The sequence below is a fragment of the Monodelphis domestica genome, chromosome 1, assembly GCF_027887165.1.
Source record: "Monodelphis domestica isolate mMonDom1 chromosome 1, mMonDom1.pri, whole genome shotgun sequence".
In the NCBI taxonomy this organism is placed as follows: domain Eukaryota; kingdom Metazoa; phylum Chordata; class Mammalia; order Didelphimorphia; family Didelphidae; genus Monodelphis; species Monodelphis domestica.
In genome coordinates this window covers 472,541,899-472,564,831 of record NC_077227.1, presented here as the reverse complement: position 1 = coordinate 472,564,831, position 22,933 = coordinate 472,541,899, and the positions used below count along the sequence as shown (strand labels likewise).

Here is a 22,933-nt window from a genome sequence, read left to right as displayed (position 1 = left end):
CCAGTCCTTTTAGTACATGCCAGAGTAGGCAGGAAGCCTTGGAGGACTGTTTAAAGGGTACAATAGAGTTCTTTGAAGTACTCAGAAGTATCTAGCCAGGAAGGATTGGAAAAAACTTTTCAGAAATTCTCAAATGAAGGCCAGCCCAAGAGCAGGACTCTGTAACGGCAATTGATAGATTACCCCCTTGGATATTTCCACTCCCAGATTCCCCAAGATTCAATACTTAGCCAGAGGTACCCCTAACAGGAGGCCTTTCCTAATTGATCCTTCCCCCACCCTCTGAAATGATCTCATATATTTTTGACTGTATTCATGTTGTTCCCCCATCTACCTCAGCAGAATTGTAAAAAGGCTCTTTCAGGTCACAGACTGGGATTTTGTCTCTGTAATCTCAGGGCCCAGCACAGGGTCTGGAACAGAGTAGGGACTAAACAGAATTGACCCATGTGCTAAGCACTGGCAACTTCAGGCCTCTTAAAACTGTTATAATCTCTTGCCTACACACACACCCAGGTCAATGCTCCAGAAAATACCACTGTGTGTGGAACAGTTCCCAGGTTCAGTGTGCCCTTTCCCTAAATCAAGTAGGACGGGAAAAGCTTAGCAAGTCATACTTAGACAGGACTTCACCAGTAACAGTTAAGCCTGGCTTGTGGATTCATTAGATTTCTGTCAGGCTAGCCTCCAAATAACTACTTCCTAAAACAAGGATGGGAATTTGTTCAATCTTAGTTATTTAAGAAGAAAAATTAAGTCTCTGGCTCTCCTTTTTAACTTGATAACAGGGACCTGTGCACAATCTAGGAGTACTTTTATAACAGATAGAGCATTGATTGGGCTTGGAATCAAAAAGCCAAAAGTTAAAATCTAGCTGCTAACATTTCTTAGCAGTGTGTCCCCAGGTAAGTCATTTAACCCAGCAGCCTCAGTTTCCTTAACTGTAAAATGGGGATAATAATAGCACCTACCTCAAAGGGTTGCTGTGAGATCAAATGAGATGTTTTTATAGCACTCAGTACAGTTCCTGGTACATACTAGGTGCTTAATAAATGCTTATTCCCCTCCACCACCACCACCATGAGTCAGGACTGGGAATAAAAAGAAAGGCAAAAGATAGTCTCTGTTCTCATGGAACTCACATTGTAAGTACTTAACAAATGTTTGCTGAACTATCTGAACTCTGAACAGCCAATAACATTGGTACAACAGTCCCTCAGAGCCAACAGGGCATGAGTCCACTATAGGGTGACCATATCTGCCCTGGCAAAAAGGGGATATTTTTCACTAAGTTATTCCTGGGGCATCTTTCAGAACAGAAGCCCTGGGAAGTCTGTGTCTCCCAACAGTATCCCTTTTCTTATCTGGAGGAGCTCTGGAGGTGTCACAAGATCTATTCCCAGAGGACTGCTGAGTGGAGGCTTGATGATATGCTTACACTCACTGAAACCAGCAGGACTCAGGAGAACAGGAAGATCCTAGCTAAACTGAAGAAGCCAAGTATAGCTGGAAAAAAATCACCGGACTGGGATCAGGAGGCAGCTCTGCTACACACTCCAAATGTGACCCTCTCACTCTATGGTTTCATCTCCCCCATCTGTAAAACTGGAATAGACTTGGGGAAGGGGTGGGGGTAGAACTAGGTCAGCTCTGACTAGCAGAAGAGAGGGGAAGAGGAAAGCAAGGGTAAGGTAGGGTCTATCACTTCTTCATAGGGACTCAGCCACAGTGACGTGGTAGATAAGTGCTAGATTTTGGAGTCTGAAGACCAGGCTTGATTATTTGGTTCTAGCACCTTTTACCTGGGGTGTGCCTTTGGACAAATGAAGACCTCTGCTGGCTTGTCTTCTCTTCTGTCAACTGAGGGTGATGGACTAGATGGCCTCTAAGGCCCCTCCCAGATCTAAATCAATGGTTCTATGTGACCTTAAACAAATTGCTTCACCCTTTTGGGCAGGTGTGCTGGTAAATGTTGTTATAACAACTGGATCTCTGGAGGGAAAAAAAATGTACCCAATAAACATTTTAAAGTTCATTTTTAATTACTTAGATTTCCTCCATCACTTTTTAAATTCTAGTACGAAGGTGTCAAACTTGCTGCTCTGAAAACATTTGAGTATGTCTGAATCAGATTAAAAAGAAACTGGGATGTTTGGGGTTATAAGATTGTTTATTTACAAAAATGAATTTAATATGGAAATATGTTTATGTAACCCAGATTGAATTGCTTATCAGCTCCAGGAAGGGGGGGACACAATATAGTTCATATAACTTCCAAAAACTTACATGGAAATTTATTAAAATAAAAAATCCAAATTAAAAATGCAACTGGGAAATGTTAAACAAAGTAAATAAAGTGCAATAAAAGAGAAATATTGTTAGTTTGTGGTTTTCAGTCTCTATTTGAATTTAATATCCCATGGTCTAGTCTATCCTAAAACAATATATCAAACCCAAATTTGTAGCATTTGCTAATTTCAGAAGTGTAAATGCTCACAGAAGATGTAACAATTGGCTCCAAAGAGCTAGTTTCATCTAACTCAGTCCTTGTCAGTTTCCTCTTCTATAAAAGAAGGGAGTTGGACTACAAGGTCCCTTAAGATCTCTTCCAGTACTAAGCTACTTCATCTCCTCCTTCAGGATCTCTCATCTGTCAAATTAGGGGTTTAGATAGTTTCCAAGGTCTCTTCCAGCTTTAAACTCGTGACCTTATGGATCCTATTGGGCCAACTCAGTCCAGCACCATGCCACAGGAGACTGGCCAGAATGACCCCTCACTTAACAATGAACAGATGCCCCAACTGTAAAAACAATTATGATGAGGATATTGGTGATAAAAAAAAATAAAAAAATGTGCATATCACTTTAAGAACTGTAAAAGAGGGTTTTATACAGAGGACTCCAAAGAAAGAAAGAAATGCAGTAATATATATCCTAGAACTTTTTCAAAGGCCAGTGAGACAAGAAATTTCTTAAAAAAAAAAAAGGCACAATGCCCTCCAGTCCATTCCTGAAGCCTCCATTGCTCCACCTAAGCTTCAGGAAGAGTGCTGATCATTCATTGGCTCTCGAAAAATTTACTGTTCTCAGGTGATGCCTGATTTGGGATGGGAGTGGCACCTGGACTACAAAAGAGTATGTGGTGCCTAGCCTGGGCAAATCAACCCAAATGTCAGTTATGATTGACTCTTGTAGGAAGAAAATTCCAGCCCCACTTTTTTCAATGAACTTGGAGCTCCTGAATTTTTCCCAAACTTTCCTACGGTCTCTTCCTCAATATTCTTCTTGAACACTAATAAAGAAATAGAAAAGCCTTCCCCTGGGGGGGAGGTGAAGGAAGACAATTAGACTTTTCCCCAAACCCAAGACCTGGGGAAAAGGGCCATCCCAGAGCCCCTTAAAGGGGAAGAGAGACAGACTCTAGGTTCATGTCTAGAGTTACTAGTTTTCTCCTCTTTCGTGCCTTTCCTTGGCCTATCTTGGTGCTCCCTCTCCTCTTCACAGCACCCAATAGGGAATCTTCACTATGGACTTTTAAGCCCTGGCTCAACCACTGAACTCAATTCATGTGTAACCTTGGGCAAGTCACTTCAGATCTACGCAAGCCCTGTTTCTTCCACTGGGAAAATGAAGGTGTTTTGACTGGATGATTTCTAAATTCCCTTCCAGCTCTGATATTCTAAATTGGACCAGGAATCTGCCCCCACAGACCCAGCCTAGCACATCTCCCTTCTATTTTAAAGGGGGCACCCATCTCCCTTCCACTCTTTCTTTCCTTCGGCCAATTAAGAGGAAAATGTTGCCCTCTGCCTTCCCTTCCCAGGAGTCCTCAGCTTCTTTCCCCCAGGGATGCAAAGGGGAAAGAGGGTTGTCTAGGGGAGGGGGTCCTCGGCAGATAGGCACGTTGAAAGAGAGATGGTTCAGGCACAGACCAAGAAAGGGATTATGACGACAGTTTCTCCTGTGACCACGACGCGGTCTCTCCCCCAGCCCCTCCCGAACGGGGAACCCCCGGAAGAGCCAAGGAGAAAGTTTTCAGCCTGCAGGAGAAGTGGGCTCAGGATTCGCCGAGGTCCCCAACCCCCCACTCCCCCACCTTAGTCGTCTAGGCGGGGAGTCTCCAGGAAGCCCAGACAGGCGGGGCAGGAAGAAGGGAAAGGGGAAAATAGAAAGTTAGAAAAGCGGAAGGAGTTGCCCTGGAAGCAGCCGCACTGAGTGCGCCCGCTGTGGGCAAAGCTCCCGGTCCCCGGCCCCCAGCCCCCCGAGCAGTCCGGTGCCCAGCTTGCCTCATGTTGCGCACGGTGCGACCCCTATTGACCAGGAAGCAGACCACGGAGGCCACCAAGGAGGCCCCCAAGCATAGCAGGCAATAGGATCCGATCTTGAAATAGAAGTTGACAGTGCGGCTCAGCAGGGGCAGCGCTAGCAGCAGCATTAGCAGCGCCCAGATCCACATATCTAGGATGGCCGCGATGGCCATGCTGGCCTCGGCTCTGGACGGCTTGACGGGCTGGAGCGCTCCGGAAACGCGCGCGTGGAAGACGCGATGGGGGAGCCAGGTGTGCCGGCCTGGGGGCGTCGGCGGGGGCCCCCCTTCTCCCCTCTCTCAAAGGGGAGCGCCCCGCGCGCTGCGACCCGGGCCGGGGATGTCCTGGCTCTTCTGCTCCCCCCCCACCCCGACGGCCAGCCGGACGCTGCTCTTCCCTAGGTGCGGCCGCGCGGCTACCCCTCCCCCCACCCCCCTCCGCTCCCCTTATTGCATGGGAGGAGGGGCAGGGAGGGGCGGGCGCAGGCCGTCCCTGGGGTGGAGAGAGGGAGCCGGCGAAAGAATAGGCAAGGTGCAGTCCGGAGCCCCGCCCAACCTTCCCCACCCCCAAGCACCACCCAACTCCACCGCACCCCCCACTCCGTCTCTTAGAGCTTCTGCGTTCTTTCGCCCGCCGCCTTTTCTTAAATTTGTTTGGTGAGAGTCTCTCTTTGTGTTCCCATTTCTCCGTCTTCTGTCCTCCACTTTCCACTCTCCCCTGCTTAGTCCCTTCCACTCACCTTCCAAATATCCAGTGCCCGCCCTTCGCTGCCCCTCACTTCTTGGCTAGCGCTCAGACACGTGTTTTCTCCACTCTCTCTTCTTCGTCACTTTCCTACAATCTACTCATGCCTCCTATTCCCAAGACCAACTACGGCTAAAACCCGCAGCCCCTACCAGGACGAAAATAAACGTCTGGGAAACACTGTTTCTTTGCTGCTAGCATTGGAAAAAAGTATGTGGGGTGGTGGTGGGGAGGGAAGTTAAGAAGAAAACATAGTATGCTTAGTTACCTAAAGAAATGGAGAGGAATGTAAAGTAACACCTACAACCGTCTTCTCCAGGCTTATCCCACCATTTCTGAGAAAGGAAAAATCCGGAGGACCTGGATGTTTGTTGTGTGAGATTTGGATTTGGATCTCATCTGCTTAATATCCACTCCTGCTGGGGCTGGGGCTGGGGCTGGGGCTGGCGCTGGCAATTCTCTGGGCAATTTTGCAGGTTAATTGATTTGTTGCTTCAACTTTTCTATGTTCCTTGTGTGGGACTGCCAGTGACCTTGCTAGGACCCTGAGAGAAGCTAAGTTTAAAAGTCAGTAATTGGTCCTTGGATGGATTAAGCCACTCTAGTGTGTCCTTGGGGTGAAGAGTTGGGAAATGTTAGTAGTGATGGTTTGCCACTTAGTCATTTGGAGATGGTTTCATATTCTCCCACCCCCCAACAGTAGTCTGACTCAAATTTCCATGTATTTCATTTACCATTTTGCATTCATTTGTATTAGTTCTCTTTATACTTAGTTGATATTTTAAAAATATGTATATCTTTCCCCATTAGAATGTAAACTTCCCTACTGAGGGTAGGGATTATTTCATTCTTTGCCTTTCTGTTCCCAGTACCTAGTATAATGCTTGATACTTAGGGGACATTTAATATATGCTTGTTGATTAATTTAGGAAAAAAATTTATTTAACCTTAGATTTAGAGCTGGAAGGAACCTCAGAGTTCATCTAGCCCCGTCATTTTATTGGAGATCCAAGAAATTGGAGCCAGACATCAAATGGCAAGTAAGTAGCAGGGTAAAAATTTAAACCATGTCCGCTCACTAAATTCAATGTTTTCCAGGATACCACCATGTCTTTCCCTTGTTACTAGGAGGGTGGGGACAAGGGTCCCTTCTCACAAAAAAAGGGCTCTTGCTCTGGGTTCTCATGAAGCCTGGACTCATCTTGAAAGTAGCCTGACTACAATGAGCTTCCTTCCATATTCCAATTCTGTGGGTATTGTCAACATGGAAATCAAGAAATCCCCAGTTTATTTAGTTTGAAGGTAGAAACCCCAGGTTTTGACCTTGTCACTGGAGAGGTTTGCCCCTGAGGGAAGGTCCCTCTTCATCAGACAATAGACATCCACTTCAGCTTTGGAGTCCAAAGGAGGGTGTGATATACTGGGAGAGGCTTCTGGAGGCAAAAGAGCTACTTGACCCTGATGGGGTCTACCTCCCACCTGAAGTGGATGCAAGTCACTTAACCCCCATTGCCTAGCCTTTACTGGTTTTTTCCTAAGACAGAAGGTAAGGGTTTAAAATAATAATAATAAAACATATTAAGTAGTATTCATCATAGTTTATATTAAACTAACATGACTATTCAGTGAATCATAGGTATTCACTGAACACTTTCTATGTACTCAGCACTCTGTTAGGTAGTGGGAAGGGGAGGGCAGGGAAGGATAGGGTATATGATACTCTTTCTCCTAAAGAGATTATACTATAACTGAGTAGAAAAGATTACCTCACTTGAGACAAGGAACAGTACAAGACAGTATGTAGATGACCTCTAGGGTTGGGAGACCAATAAAATATCTACCCAGTTTATCCTTGGGACAAGGAGAAGATAAGATAGCAATGGCCTACTCACTTTGTACAACCCTGAGCAAGAATAGGTTTCTTCACCAAAACCCCAAATAAAAAGTTGCCAACTTTGCATCCTATACTAACCCCCTTCCTTAAGCCTGAGCCAGGCTCAGTAGTTCTTAATTTTCTTTATGTTGTGGACCCCTTTGATTGTCTGGTGAAATCTATGGACCTCTTTCTAGAATAATCATTTGTTGTCTCCATTCATAATTGAAAGAAATGTTAAATTGCAGAAGCTAGTAGGGAAAAAAAAAGGTCTTTTTTTTCCCATTCAGGTTCAAAGACCCCCTGAAATCTGTCCACAAATCCCAGGTTAAGAACCTGGTTGTAGTTGTAGGTGAAGGCAGAGAAAGCAGGAAGAAGGGAGGGAAGGAAGAAAAGAAGGCAGGAAAGAAGGAAGGAAGTGGAAGGTTTGTTGGTTGATTGGTTCCTTTATGGAGTCATGGATATCCTAATGCCCCTTCTATTCTGTAAGCATTTATTTGGACCACTAGCCTAGGGCACCGGATTGCTCATCCTGACTCAATAAATTTACTTCCCTTTTCACACTAACTCAATCCACAGAGTGAGCTGTTGGCTCTTTTGTCTCAAAGGTCAATGACCTGAATTACTGTCAGAAGGTAGAGTCCCTTAACCAGAATATAGCCCAATTGTTATCTGTTGTACAGTGGATAGCACACCGGGCCTGGAGTTGAGAAGACTTTGGTTCAAATGTGGCCTCAGATATTTCCTAGCTGCATGACACTGGGCAAATTATTGAATCTCTGTTGTCTAGCCGTTGGTTTTTTTTTTTTCCATTTTGGAACTGATTCTAAGACAGAAGGTAAGAGTTAAAAAAAAAAAAAGATAGCTCTGTGCCCACTGAGATCCAGATACTTTTTTACAGAGGGAAGGGGGAGAACACATGATTCCTTGCTGGAAAAGATGAATTCAGGTTATTAATGCTGACTTGGCACACAAACCCTGGAGACTGGACAGAATAGATTGGTTAGGGAAAAGATACAGTTGGGGCAGAAATGAATGGGGAAACAATCTTTGAAATAAAATCAGAGCCCTACAGGATGCTAACAGCCTTACTGATGATAAGCCCAAGAACTCGTGCTCTAAAAGATAAGGTTGGACTTCCAAGAAAGAGATTGTATAATTTAAATGGGGGGTGAAAATTAGTGCTTCTGAGACATCAGAGATAAGTCTGAGAACACCATATGAAAATTTGGGCACTACCATTAATGTTAGCACACAATCGAGAAATAGCATGGGATGGTAGGAAGAACCCTGGATCAATTGTGAAGTAAGACAGGGTTAAATACTGGCTTTGATCCATACTAGTGACCATAGGCAAGTGGCAACTTCTATGACACTCAATTTCCTTAACTGTCTTATAATATTTAATAGATTTAGAGCTAGAAGAACAAGCTAGAATTTATATAGCACCTACTATGTGCTAAGCAGTTTACAAATATCTCATTAGATCCCCTTTTTACAGTTGAGGGAATTGAAGCAGGTAGCATCACCATATCACCTAGCTGAATAAGGGGCCTTTAGTAGTCCTCTAGCCTGACCCCCTTATTTTATAGGTGAAGAAACTGAAGCCTGGCAAGGTTAAGTGAATTGCTTAGGGTATTCAGGTACTAGCAGTGACAGAATTTTAATCTAGTTCATCTAGCTATGAATTTAACATGCTTTCCACTGTTCTACACTGCTTTGTTGTCATGAGGCTGAAATTCAATAACATTCTAGATGTCAGCTATTATTTTTATAAAACTAAAATTACAAATTAAAAAAAAAAGGAAATAATGAGAGGACTTGATATCCACTTTCCTCCCAGTTGCATAAGCTGGGTGGCCTTGGAAGTAATCACTTGTCCTGGAAGTTGAGACAAGCAGACTCAGCTTTTTTGAATTAAAATAATGTGGATGGTAACAGTGTCCCCTGGGAGCATAGACTGCCATTGGAACTGAAGGGAGGATGGGATAGAGCTAATCAGAGTCAGTTTGGTGGATACTACCCCTAGGACCTAAAGTACATCACTTGCTCTCTAACTTTGTTTTCTTATCTATAAAATAAAAGGGTTGGACAAGATCTCCTTTATGTCCCCTCTAGCTCTGAAACTATGAGTTCTCCAAGCTGAGGGAAATAGATTCACATATTAATGAAGTAAGGATAGCAGCAATATTGGGAAATAGGTAGAAGAAAAAAATCAATAGGAAATGAAAGCAGACAGGTAGGTAGTGGTCCTTACTAGAACTCCATTGGTGGTACCAATTTAATATTCATTCATTCAGTAGTGATTCAGAAAGTGTATAAAACAGTTTCTTTGGGGTAAGTAGGTGGCTTAGTAAATAGGAAGCCAGGCCTGGAGATGGGAGGTCCTGGGTTCAAATTTGACCTCAGACACTTCCTAGTTGTATAACTCTGGGCAAGCTACTTAACCCCAATTTCCTAGCTCATACCACTCTTCTGCCTTGGAATTTAGAATTTAGTATCAATTCTAAGACAAAATATATTTTTAAAAATTCAGCCTCTTAGTGAGTTTATATGGAGAAGTAAAACCAGCACACAGAACCAGAGACTCAGGTAGAATTCTTCTGTCTGGAGCAAATTCAGTTGTGGGAGAAAGAGCCAGTGATGGAAAGATTAGACTTCTCTTTTACCATGAGCATATTGGGAATGGATTCTGCCTGTCCACCACAGTTTGATCTTTGTACCTGAGGAGTTTACAGGAAAGATCACTGGAATGGCATCAATACAGACCCCACACAAACCTTGGTGAATCAATCAATCAGCATTAAGCACCCACTAAATGCCAGACAGCATGAAAATGTCCTACAAATTACAGTTCCACAAACAATGACTCCTACAAGATAGTATCCATGCTAGATGCCAAAGGAGGGGTAGGAATTCAGAAGAATGTTTTATATTTGTATTTCTAGCATCTAGCATGGTGCCAGGCACACAATAGGTGCTTGACAAATATCTGCAGATCTACTAGTAACCCCCATATATAACATACCCTAAAAACTTCTTTCCCCTAACAAAGGTCTTATGAGGGAATGTGCATTGGGTCCTCCCCCATTGTGGGAAGATCTAAGTTGTGGATGCTGTAAGGGGTAAAATTTATGGTTGGACTGAATATTTAAGAGTATGGTTGCCAGGAATTTAATTACTAAATTCCAATGAATTACTCAAGTCAGAATGACTTTTATGGTAGTTTATTTACAAATAAAGTAAGGAAAATGAGAGAAAGAGAGATTGGCTCCAGCCTGGTCTAAACCAGCCAGGGATTCAGAGGCCCCAGCAAGGTGGGGCCCAGAGGATTAATTTAACTAGGCTTCCAGCCCCGAGGCCTCCTGCAAGACTAGGAGGGTCTCTCCAGAGGCTAGTGACTTCAGAAAATCCAAGGAAAGGGAGTCAGCCCTTTTCACTCACCAGTCAGTCCAAAGGGAAGCAGTCTGAGGTCTCTAGCCCGAGCTCCTCCAAGCCCAAGTTCAAAGGTGAAGATTCCTCACAGAAAGTGACCACCAAATTTAAAAGCAGTTCTTTGCTTAACTTCCTGTGTCTGTGGTCCACCTTTTACATGTACCAATGGCAAATTCGGCTTCAAATTGCCCAGGGGCAGTCAGTTGTTTCTGATTTGTGACTCACTAGCACATGTGGGTCATAGACTTTCCCTCTGATTTAGTGGGGGGTGTATACATTCCTGGTGGCTAAAATCTAAAGAATAAGTAGGGTAGAGATTAATTCCAACTTCACAATGCTTCACAATGCCAACTCCTCTGAGGGGAGCAATGACCACTCACAGCTTTGGGATTTTCAGATTGGCTTCCTTAGATTGCCAATTTGCTGGCACATGATAAGTATAAAATAAACTGAGTGGAGTAGATCTTAGAGCAGGATTCTTAACATGGGTTCACAAACCCTATCCCTGGATTGATCCATGAATTTAGATGTGGGAGAAAATTGCATCTTCATTTTTATTAACCTCTAGCTGAAATGTAGCATTTCCTTCAATTATTTAAAAACGTATCCTGAGAATGGGGCTGTCAAAGGAGTCCAGGACAACCAAAAAAAGTTTAAGAACTTTCAACCTAGAAAAAACTGCCAGCAACAGCATCCACTTCCATGCCACTGATTTCTACTATTTCCCCCTCCTTTGTGCTCATCTTTCTGAAGGAAAAAGATATATTAAATTGTTTTCCCATAGGAATGGATGCTAATGAGATCAATTCATACACTCTCAGGTAATATCTACAGTTTAACTGAACCCTTCTGGCTTGGATAATACCTTTTTCCAAAGGAATAACTGTACTGATAGAAATTTCAGGAATGTTATCTAGTAGAAGAGGGTTTTGACTTGTTCTTCTTGGTCCCAAAGAGCAAAAGTAGAAGTGGAGACAAACTTGAGCTCAATGTAAGAAAAAGTTCCTAAGAGTAGAATTCTCTAAAAGTCCAATGGACTGCCTCTGGAGATAATTCTCTCTTGAGGTCTTCAAGTAAAGGCTAAAGGATCATTTGTTAAACATTTGTAGAGGGGATTATTGGTTAGGCTTACATTGGGCTCTTCTAAATTGCTTCTGAGTTCTCTTCTTAGTTGAGATTCTGTAATTCTGTGAAAAGGGGCAATAAGGTCAGTAGTATATAGTGTCAGGCTTGGAGTCAGAGAGACTCCTCTTCCTGAGTTCGAATCTAGCCTCAGACACTATCTGTGTAACCCTAAGCAAGTCACTTAATATTGTTTGCCTCAGTTTCCTCATCTGTTAAATGAGCTGGAGAAGGGAATTACAAACCACTCCAATATCTTTGCCAAGAAAAACCCAAATGAAGTCCTGAGGAGTCTGACAAGATTGATCAACAATTCTGTGAGAAAGGGTAGTTTAGGGTACCTGTAGTCCATGAATTCTCAGGAGGTCAGGGAGTAGCATTCATCAGCAGATTATTATTTATAAACAGTATAGAAAACTTTTTTTTGCCCATTATAATCAAATCTGCTTCATTTTTTCCCCAAAATCTTGGCTTAACACTTCATGGTTCTGTTTGATCCTCATTATACTTTATTTTGATAAGAAAAAGACTAGATTTGTGATTTCACTGCTTGTTGACACCTCTGCAACTTTTACTCTTGGAGAGTTGTCTAGAACACTATGAAATAAAGTACTTTGTTGGGGGGGGGTGGGTCACACAGTCAGTATATGTCAAAGGTAAATCTGGAAACCGGATCTTTCTGACTTCTTCATTGCCTCTTAAAAAAAAAAAAGTGGGGAGCAGCTAGGTTATCAGTAGATAGAGAGCCAGACCTAGAGTTGGGAAGATTTGGGTTCAAATCTGGACTTGGATATTTTCTAGCTGCGTGGTCCTGAGCAAATCCCTTTTAACTTAACCTTCTTTGCCTAGCTCTTGCCCTTTTTAGAATTGTCATTAATACAGAAAGTGAGGGTTTAAAAAAGAACATTGTTGGCTGTGCTTATTAAATCACACTATTTTCATCTACCAATTTTGTGCAATGAGAATATCTAGTAAAAGCCCTTATGAGTGTGTTCTCCCCAATCCCCATGGACTCTGGAGCATGTGCAAGTATTCTGTTTCCTAACCACTCACTTTGAAGTGAAGAAATGATTTCCATTTGGGTTCTAAAAAGGAACTGAGTATGCATATAAAAGGCCCCAATTATTTAACCATATTTCTTTTCCCTGCCTATCTTCCTCTCATCAAGGAAGCATTTACTGCTGTAAACCTCCCATTAGGGAAGAGTACCAGAGGCCTACTGTCCCCACCTGAGTTGACATGAAGCCACATGGATACAGTCCTTCTGGTGCTCCTTTCTCTGTTGTATCTATTTTTCCTTATATTATTTCATGTAATTAAGAAAATAAAATATTTTTTTATAAACCCTCTGATACATTACAATATGCCAAAAAATGTGGAACTCACATTTTTACCTTTTATAGGAGAAACATGACCAACTACCTAACATGGAAACCAAGTGAAGGTACCAGTGACAATTTGATGTGGGAGAGCTTTGAAATAAAATCCTGGGCTGGGGATGGGTACCCTTGTCAGAAATGACAGACTCCAATAATTAGCTTAAAAAGAAAAGAGAAATTTATTAAATTGAATGCAAGTTGAATTAAGTTAAATGGCTGGGGAGGCAGAAGTAGGTGGAATACTGCCTCCCAGGGGAGATGGGATTTAGGAAAGGATGCATATACCCTCTTGCCAGGGTCTAAGTGACCAAAGAGATGAGGAGATGGGATGATGCTATTATGTAATCAGGAATGGGGTAAAGTTTTGTGTCTGAAAGGCATAAGGCAAGTGATGGCGAACCTATGGCATGGGTGCCCTAAGATGGCATGCAGAATGCTCTCTGCAGGAATGCAGCCACTCCCCCATCCCCCCAAACCCCCAGTTCTTTACTAGAAAGGCAGAGGGACTTGGGCAGATCTGCTCCCCTCTCCTTCTCCACTGCTTCTGATGACGTTTTTCACATGCCCTGCCCCTCTGCCCAGCAGCCAATGAGAGCACATAGGGGTAAGGTGGGCGGCACACAGGTGGCAGTGCTGGAGGGGAGCAAAGTGCTCTGGCCAACTCCCCTCCCCCTCTCTACACTCACTGAGGACATTCCTCACTTCACCTGCCCCTCTGCTCAGCAGCCCAATGGGAGCTCTTCCTCCCTCCCCTGTGTCTGGTAAAGGGGATTAGGTCAATCAGCACTCAGCACTTAATCTGAGGGGTGGTGTAGGGGCAGGATTGGCATTCCATCTCTAAAAGTTTTGCCATCACTGGCATAAGGGATATCTGGAGATGTTTTGTGTCCTGAAGGCACAAGGGATGACCCTTGGAGTTTAAGGGAAGATAAGACTCAGATATAATCTTATATAATCTGACATTTATCAGAGCAGAATTGGGAGGTGCATATCTGTATTCACAAGAAATCTCAGGCCACAAGGGAATGTTCCTTTCAGAAAAAGGAATTACTTTTTGACCTGAGATATCTCTGGAGTTTGGGGGTATACAGAGGAAGCCCTGCTAAATCCATATATAAGACATTAATAAAATTTTATTCTTATTTTTAAAGTATTTTAAATAGAACTTTGAATATGTTCTTTCCACACCTCATGTTGCATTGTCTTACACTTCTCATGTTGAAAATCACTTTGGATTGATTTTTAGCTATGAGAACCCAGTATAAGAACCCCTTTTTAATATAAAAAAATGTCAAACAATGGTAGTTATGCTATTAGCGTATGTTGTTTGAGGAGAATAAATATAAAATGCTCCTATCAATTCAGGAGATTTTAAGCTAGCTTTTATTAATCTTAGCTCCTATCTATGTACTTTGAAAATAATGAGGCATATATATTTGAATCTTTTATTTAGTGTGCAGAAGATATGTCTACTTATTTATCATAATGAGTTACAGTTTGGTGGGCCATTTTCATCAGCTCCAAAGGTCCCTAAGAGTCTCTGAGAACTCGGTATCTGTGAGTGGAAAAGAATGGAACACTGTGGCCTGCCCAGGAAAGCCCTTTAGAACACAGTTGGGAACAATCCATCAAGGATTTGTGATTTCACTCAGTCTAGGCATTTCCTCTAAAACTCAGTAACAATCAGCCTTTAACACAGAAATTGAGAAAACTTCAGGTAGTTTCCTGAGGCTCAGTGACTTTCCCATAGTCAGCCTCTAATCAGAGGTAGGATTCAGACTTCCAATTTTAGCATTTTATCCTTTCTCCCAGCAGTAACACTCTAGTATGATTTAAAAAACAAACAAAAATCTGCCCGATGCAAGTGTTAGGGACTCATCTAAGAAAGAGGATTTTGATTGGTCAAATAGGTTTAAAAATAATCAATTTCAACCCCCAGCTCACCCCCAACTTCCCGAGTTTCTTCCCTTTTACCCCCATGACCAGAATTTCTGGTCTGAAGTTATAAACGGTGGTTCCATGTTGAAGTGTTAGGCTATCTTGGTTTAGGGTTAGGCCAAGCCCCAATCCCAAGACTTGAATCAAAATCAGTGGCTGGTTATTCTCCTCCCAAGTCCTACTTGTGCTTCTGATAAGAAAAGCACCTCCTTGTTCTCTTATCAGTCTAGTGTTAGGATTTCCAAGCCAAGGAGCAACCAAATACCCTCTTAAGTTCAGTGAGTAAACTGACCCTAGGAGAATTCCTCACACTACTGAGCAGCTCTTCTTCCCTCTCATCTGAAACTAACTCTGAAGCAAAAAAAAAAAAACAAAAACAAGGAATAACTTAGAATTCGACTTGTCCTCGGAGCATGGTTATTGCTTGGCCATTTTCCTAAATAGAACCCTTCATTCTCAGTTAATAATTACTAGGTACCTGTAGGTATATACAATGCCAGGGAGGACCCAAAGGAGACACATTATCTGCCCTTAGTTACATGAGTAGGGAATAGAGATGAGAAAACAGGTTTATTTTGGTTTTTTGAAATAATCCTACTCTCACCTCTGCTGTGAATGAGGAGTCAGAGTTGAGTCAGGAGGAAATAGAAATCAGTCTACTCTTCATTGGATGGGGTTTCTAGGGGACAGTGTAGTCAATCTGGATAATAATAACAACTAACATTTATATAGCCCTAGAAGGTGGTGAAGAGCTGTGAGATTGGTGCTATTATTAACCCATTTTATAGATGAGAAAAGTAAAGCAGGTATAGGTTTGCCCAGCATCACACAGCTAGTAAGAGTCTGAGTTCAGATTTGAAGTAGGGTTTTTCTGATGCCAGGTCCAGCATTCATCTTCCTTTCCAATTCCCTCTTCCTACCTCTGCCTCTGAAAGAAAGGCCAAGCCATGGTCCTCTATTTAAAGGAACACATGTAAAATACAAAATGTGTGTCTTTCTTTCAAATATTATGCCTCAGAAGAGAAATGCTAAGGGGCAGCTATGTGGCTCAATAGATTGAGAGTCAGGCCCCAGAGATGGGAGGGCCTGGGTTCAAATTTGACCTCAGACATTTCATAGCTGTGTGACCCTGGGCAAGTCACTTAACCCCCATTGCCTAGCCCTTACGACTCTTCTGCCTTGGAACCAGTATACAGTATTGATTCTAAGACAGAAGGTTAAAAAAAAAAGAAATGTTAGAATAATGGAATGCTTTGACTGTGTCCCTAAAGCTTCTCCTCCCATTACTTCAGTGCAAACCTGTTCAAATCAAATAAAAGGGCAAAAGCAAGATAGGGAGATTTCTCAGGCAGACTAATAAAATGAGGGATGGGCCTGAAAATCAGGAAGTAAACCCATTCTGGACAAATGTTATGTCAGGAAAGAAAGAATTTTCTTAAAAGTCCCTGGCTTCCCACCAACTCTTTACCTGGGAGGGGGCTGGAAGAATCTGGTTCCTGAATTTGTCTCTGAGCCAAAATTAGGCCTGATCAAGCATGAAACAACTGTACTAAAAGTCTCCTCTAAATAATAAGCAGGAAATGAGCTGGCCAAGCTCCAGGTGGTAGAGAAAAAAGAGGGTGTGGAAAATGAACTGGCCTTTGGTCAGGTCAATGGAACAGACACATCTCTCTTTAATAGTCCTGGTTATCATCATACCTGTTAATAGGATAGGTTGGAGTTTAAAAACAAATTTTTACTCCACCGAAGGAAGTCCAAGCCTATAAAGAAACATCAGCTAATTATTTTATGGACCTTTATTTACAAGCTAATAAGCCATGAACTATCCAGCCACATTCTTGTGTGTCTTTTGTAAAATTATAACCCATTTATATAAACTCACTCCAATATGTGATTGGAGTGAGTTTATATAATAAAGGGAGCTCCAGGAAAGCAAGAGAGAAACTCTTGGTACTTCTGCCAGAGTGGCTCATGGGAACATATCTGTCACTTTAGACTGGTGCTTTATGGGGTGCCTATCAGTGCTATTCATCTTCTGGGCAGCTTAATTTATTGTCCCCTGGTTTCAGTCCCACATGAGACTCTGGAACTATAAGTCACTGATGCTATATATTTCTTCCCCCCAGGAATAGATTTCTGCTTTAAAATGCTGAGCCAGGACAAAGAAAGTGGGGCAGAAACAGGAAACCCAAGGTGTGGAGGGGGAGGAAAGGACTCAAGAGGAAGGGATAGGAAAATAAAAAGGAGATATTGGTGCTCTAGCAGCTCTGAGTCCATAAAATAACATCTTATCTATCTAGAATTCAGCTATCTAGTGTCTTCATCTATTCAAAACCTAGCTGAGAACCAGAACCGAGGCTCAAAAAGATTTTGGAGTAATCAAGGATAGATGTTCAAGCACCAAGAAACATCTAGTTTACTCAATCAATCAACAAGTATTTATTAGGCTAGGCTGAGGATATAAAATAAAAGCAAAAATATTTCTTATCATCAGGAATCTTAAATTGTAACAGGGAGACAACATAGACAATATACTGTAGAATGTGGGTTTTTGTCTTGGGTGCTGCAACTTGTTCTTAAAAAACATTTTGATAACTGATTCAAAAGTGGCAGCTAGGTTGCAAAGTGATTAGAACTCTTGGCCTCCAGTCACAAATTCAGGCTCAGATCCTTCCTATGTGTCTCTAGGCAAGTTATTTAACCCTGTTTACCTCAGTTTTCTCATTTGTAAAATGAGACAGAGAAGGAAATGGCAGACCACTCCAGTCTCTTTGCCAAGAAATACCCCAATGGGGTCACAAAGAGTTGGATGTGACTGAAATAACTGAAGAGCAAATGTTTCAATATACTTCTTTTCTTCTGTCAGTCAACTAGCATTGATTTAGCAACCACTATGGGCCAGACACTCAATGCTTTGTAATATCATGTATATTACTTTATGCATTTAAAAACATTATTCTATAAAATGTAGCCCACAGAGCCTGGGGCTATTTGAACTTGGAAGTTTTAAGGGGGCTATGCTGTGGTGGGTAGTCTCCAGTGGGCAGATGCATTAAGTTCAGCATCAATCTGATGAGACCCTCCCCTCTTCTCCACCCCCAAAACCCCCAGGCCATCAAGGAGCCAACCAACCTTTGTCAGAAAGCAAAGCAGATCAAAGCTCCCCTGGTGATCAGTAATAGGATGGGGCCCATGTATAGCCCCTGTACTTCTAGCCTAGGTAAGATGGGTTCAAATGAATCTAATGAAGCTTTCCCCCACATGTAGCACGAGAGTATCATTGTATGGCTCTAAAGGAAGCAGAACAGATATCTTGGGCCTCTTCTCCCCTAACCTTTCTTCAAGAGAAACTAATTCTTGTGAGGAGGAAAAGCAGAAGGATGGGACCAAAAGCTGGCCACTTTGTTCTCCTTAGAGAAAAGGCATTCTGAGCTAGAATTAAATCTGTCTGCTCCTTTAAATACTGTTAGTCCGTGAGATATGGTTTTCAGGTTCTACTTAAACTTCTGATGTATCCAAGTCAGATTTATCCAAGACAGTAGCAAAAAAGAAATCAGAGAAAGTATACAGAGAAAGCCCTGGATGATACAAAGTGAAGAAACTCTCCCACTTGAAGTGAGATAACTCAGCTCAGCCAAGAGAGGGCCCCAGATTTTACCCAAGGAGAAACTCCCTAAAATCTCAACTGTAGCAAGCTGGAGATAGGGACACAACAGAGACTGCCAACTTACATCCTGTTAGCTTCTTCCCAGAGTCTTATTTTCTCTTCAGCAAATTGGACTGGGGTTGGCTTCAACTATCTTCTCTCTAGAAACTGGAAGCAGAAACTCTTGGAGCCATATTAGAGACCAAAATGTTCCTGAAGGCTGGAAGAGCCTGACACTAAGAGCCTGGCACTCTCCTCTCTCTCATTCTGGTTAATTCTAGCCAATCCCTTATAGACACAGGATGCTGATCACTACCAATGAGGAGAGTCCCATACCAAAGGGCTTTGGGACTCTGGTTATATAAGCAAATATACAAACAAGCAAAGGGATGAATGAATAAATGATGAATAAATGGAAGAATAAATAAATAAATGGGTAGGTAGATAAAACATTATAAGGGGTTCACAGACCACCAAATTGGTTAAAAACTCCATGCTCTATCAGCACTTACTCAGAGTCTATTGACTCTAATTTTACATACAATTCCAAAAAGTTTATATCTGGTTTCCCAGGCTACTATATAATAGCTAATACTTCTATAAAGCTTTAAGGTTTCCAAAATACTCTATGTATATTATCTCTTTTGTTTCTCACAACAACTGGAGGAGGTAGATGTTCTTATTATTATCATCCCTCTCTCACAGATGAGGGATCTGAGGGTGAGAGAGATTAAATGACTTGTCCAAGGTCACAGAACTAGTAAGCATTTGAGGCAGGATTTCCATTTAGGTCTTACACAAAGTCAGGCCCTATTCCCACTATGCCATCTTCTTGTTAATAGCATAGCAAATATTAGAAAAATATAATTGAAATGGGATACAAATAGTTGATAATGTGACAGTTGTGTAACCTCTCTAAACTTCAATTTCCTTAGCTGCCCAGGAAGATGTTTGTACCAGTTGATCACTAAAATCTTTTAAACTTTAAATCTAAAAAGGTAATAATCAAGTTAATTTAATTTATTAAATTTATTTTTAGATTATTATATAATGTATATAATTTAAATTTTATATAACAATATATAAATTATATGTAATATATAGTATATAGTTTATAATATAATTTATTTTCTGAAACATTTAATAAAATCACTCAGGACTTCCTTTTCAGTGAGCATCAGCACAGCCACCATGGATGGGGGCAAAGGTAAAAAGATTTAGGTTCCTGGAATGTCTTCTAACATGTCCCTGACTCCCTAGGAATAAACAATTTTCTAGAGAGATGGGCAACCATGAAAGTGTGCCAAAGTACTAGAAGAAGAAGCAGTTCTAGTTCTAGTTCTAGCAGAACTAGAAGCAGTTCAAGCCCACCTCCCACTCCTGGCAATGTCCTCTGGAAATAGAAGATCAGGTAGGTTTAGTTGGCAAGTCTGTTGGGGGAGGCACAACCTCCTTGACCACATCCCTGGTATAACCAACTATAGATCTTTGGCTTAGTCACTACTAGAACTTTAGAAAACAGAGAAAGACCCCAGTTTTGGGTACAAGAACTCACTATTTGACAAACTGCTGGGAAAATTGGAAAACGGTATGGGGAAAATTAGGTTTAGATCAACACATCTTACACCCTATACCAAGATCAATTCAAAAGGCGTAAATGACTTAAATATAAAGAGTGAAATCATAAATAAATTAGCTGAACACAGATTAGTATATCTGTCAGATCTGTGGGAAAGGAAGGAATTTAAGACCATGCAAGAGATAGAGAACATTGCAAAATGTAAAATGAATGACTGATTATATCAAATTAAAAAGAGTTTGTACAAACAAAACCAATTCAACCAAAGTTAGAAGGAAAACAACAAACTAGGAGAACATTTTTATAACAAAACTCTGACAAAGGTTTAATTTCCCAAATATGTAAGGATCTAAATAAAATCTACAAAAAAAATCAAGCCATTCCCCAATCAACAAATGGTCAAAGGAAATAAATAGGCAAGATGAAATCAAAATGATCAATAAGCACATGAAAACGTGTTCTAAATCTGTCCTGATTAGAGAAATACAAATTAAAACAACTCTGAGGTACCACCTCACACCTAGCAGACTGACCAATATGGCAGCAAAGGAAAGCAATAAATGTTGAAGGGGATGTGGCAAAATTGGGACATTAATACACTGCTGGTGGAGTTGTGAATTGGTCCAACCATTCTGGAGGGCAATTTAGAATTATACCCAAGGGCTTTAAATGAATGCCTGCCCTTTGATCCAGCCATACCATTGCTGGGTTTGTACCCCAAAGAGATAAGGGAAAAGACTTGTACAAAAATATTCATAGCTGTGCTCTTTGTGGAGGCAGAAAATTGAAAAATGAGGGGGTGTCCATCACTAGGAGAATGGCTCAATAAATTGTGGTATATATCGGTGATGGAATATTATTGTGCTGAAAGGAATAAAGAAATGGAGGAATTCTATGTGAACTGGAAAGACCTCCAGGAATTGATGCAGAGTGAAAGGAGCAGAACCAGGAGAACATTGTACACAGAGACTGATACACTGTGGCACAATAGAATGTAATGGACTTCTCTACTAGCAGCAATGCAATGACCTAGGACAATCCAGAGGAACCTGTGAGAAAGAATGCTATTCCATATCCAGAGAAAGAACTGCAGAACCAGAAATGCATTAAAAAAATATACTCTATCACATAGTGCAATAGAGATATGATTGGGGTTTTGATATTAAAAGATCACTCTACTGCAAATATGAATAACATGGAAAGAGGTTTTAAACAATGATATATGTTTAACTCAGTGGAATTGCTTGTTGGCTTTGGGAAGGGGGAAGAGAAAGTGAAGGGGGAGGAGGGGGATCATGAATCATGTAATCATGAAAAAATATTCTAAATTTAAAAAAAAGACAACAGAGAAAGGCAGAAACAGATTGAAAATGAACAAACAGTTCCAAGTGTGCTTAAGGGAAGAGCAGAGGGAAAGGGAGTACAGCTAAATGCAAGGCCTGTTGCTTTTTGATCATTAGTAAATGGTCTACCACATCCTACTGTCTTGGAGCCTATAAACATGCTCTGGTTAGGACTTGGGCCCCTCATCTCTTGCAGAATCTCAGACTGCCAGAGCTGGAAGGACCCAAAGGATCATCCAGCTCAGCTGTTCTCAAAGTATGGTTCTTTGTTAGAGGTTATATGAGGAAAAGAGGTAGCGGAGTACAGTGGACAGAAAGTAGGCTTGAGACAGTAAGAGCTGGGTTGAAGTTATACTTTGATAAACATTAGCTCTGTGACTTGGAAACCTCAGGATCCTTAACCTCTGAGTGCCTAGAAAACTCCCTAGGACTGCAAGTCATAAAGTGGGCACAGATCTTCCCAGATGAAGGAAATTTCTTCATCTGGACATTGCCTATATTAATGAAATCAAAGTCTGGTCCTCAAAAAAAAAAAAGCAAGACAGACATAAGGAAATATAGAGAGGACAGCTAGGTGGTTCAGTGGATGGAGAGCCAGGCCTAGAAATGGAAGGTCCTGGGGTCAAATCTGGCCTCAGACACTTCTTCGCTGTGTGATCCTGGGAAAGTCACTTAACCTATTGCTTAGCTCTTATCACTCTTCTGCCTTGGAACCAATACATAGAATTGATTCTAAGAGGGAAGATAAGGGTTTTAAAAATATCTATATCTATATCTATCTATCTATCTATCTATAGTGAGAGAAAGTTTCATGACATAGACAATGCAACGAGGGTGAGAAGGGAAGGAAGCAATAACAGAACCAGAAGAATGAAATACAAATTAAGCACAACCATACTCTCAAGTACTCAAATGAATCTGACTTCTATTTGCAAATTTTTTTTCAGAATCACCCAGTCAACAAACATTTATTAGGTCCCTATTATGTGACAGGTAGTGTACTAAGGAGGTAAGGAGAAGAAGGAATGCAAATAAAAAGAGCAAAAACAACCCCTGCCCTCAAAAAGCTTATATTATAATGAGACAAATAACATTTATAAATTAGAAGATACAATATAAATACATAGCAGAAGGCAGGTTGTGTTCAATGAGGTGGTAGCAGCCACTGGGAGAGCCAGGATGGCACTCTTGGAAGAGGTGGTATTTGAACTGAGTCTTAAAGGAAGAATCAGAGGCCAATACTAGGTATTGGGAAAAGCCAGGAGAATAGCATGAAGATTGGAGATCATGGGTGAGGAATAGCTAAGAGGGGAAGTTAGGAAGGGGACAGGGTTTGGGGAGAAAGAGAATGAATTCAGTTTTAATGCGTTGAACTTAAGATGTTCATATCCAATTCAAATGTCCAGTAGGCATTTGGAGAAGTGATATATGTGGTTAGCAGAGAGCAAGCTGGACAAGAGGATATGTGTCAATTGTAGAGAAATGATCCTTGAAACCATGAATGCTGATGAGATCACCATGTGAAAGAAGAGACCCAGGGTAGAAGCTTGCAGGATCACTACAGATA

The 22,933-nt window shown here is 41.6% G+C and overlaps 1 protein-coding gene and 1 long non-coding RNA gene across 5 annotated transcripts in view; one reads left to right on the top strand and one right to left on the bottom strand.

Moving 5' to 3' along the window:
- Nucleotides 1–4,724, bottom strand: part of AGPAT2 (1-acylglycerol-3-phosphate O-acyltransferase 2) — a 35,879-nt gene extending 31,155 nt beyond the window's left edge. Inside the window, exon 1 of one of the 2 annotated variants that reach the window (XM_001372609.4) lies at nt 4,287–4,724. In XM_001372609.4, coding sequence (XP_001372646.3) covers nt 4,287–4,480 — 194 coding nt within the window. In that variant the 5' untranslated portion in view covers nt 4,481–4,724. The remainder of the gene's footprint in view (nt 1–4,286) is intronic. The other variant, XM_056812684.1, reaches the window with a different exon arrangement.
- Nucleotides 4,725–4,850: 126 nt separating this feature from the next.
- LOC130456471 (uncharacterized) overlaps nt 4,851–22,933 on the top strand; it is a 51,322-nt gene continuing 33,239 nt past the window's right edge. For 2 of the 3 annotated variants that reach the window (XR_008915367.1, XR_008915366.1), the window contains exons 1-2: nt 4,851–5,261; nt 6,004–6,091. This is a non-coding gene — a long non-coding RNA (uncharacterized LOC130456471). The remainder of the gene's footprint in view (nt 5,262–6,003; nt 6,092–22,933) is intronic. The other variant, XR_008915368.1, reaches the window with a different exon arrangement.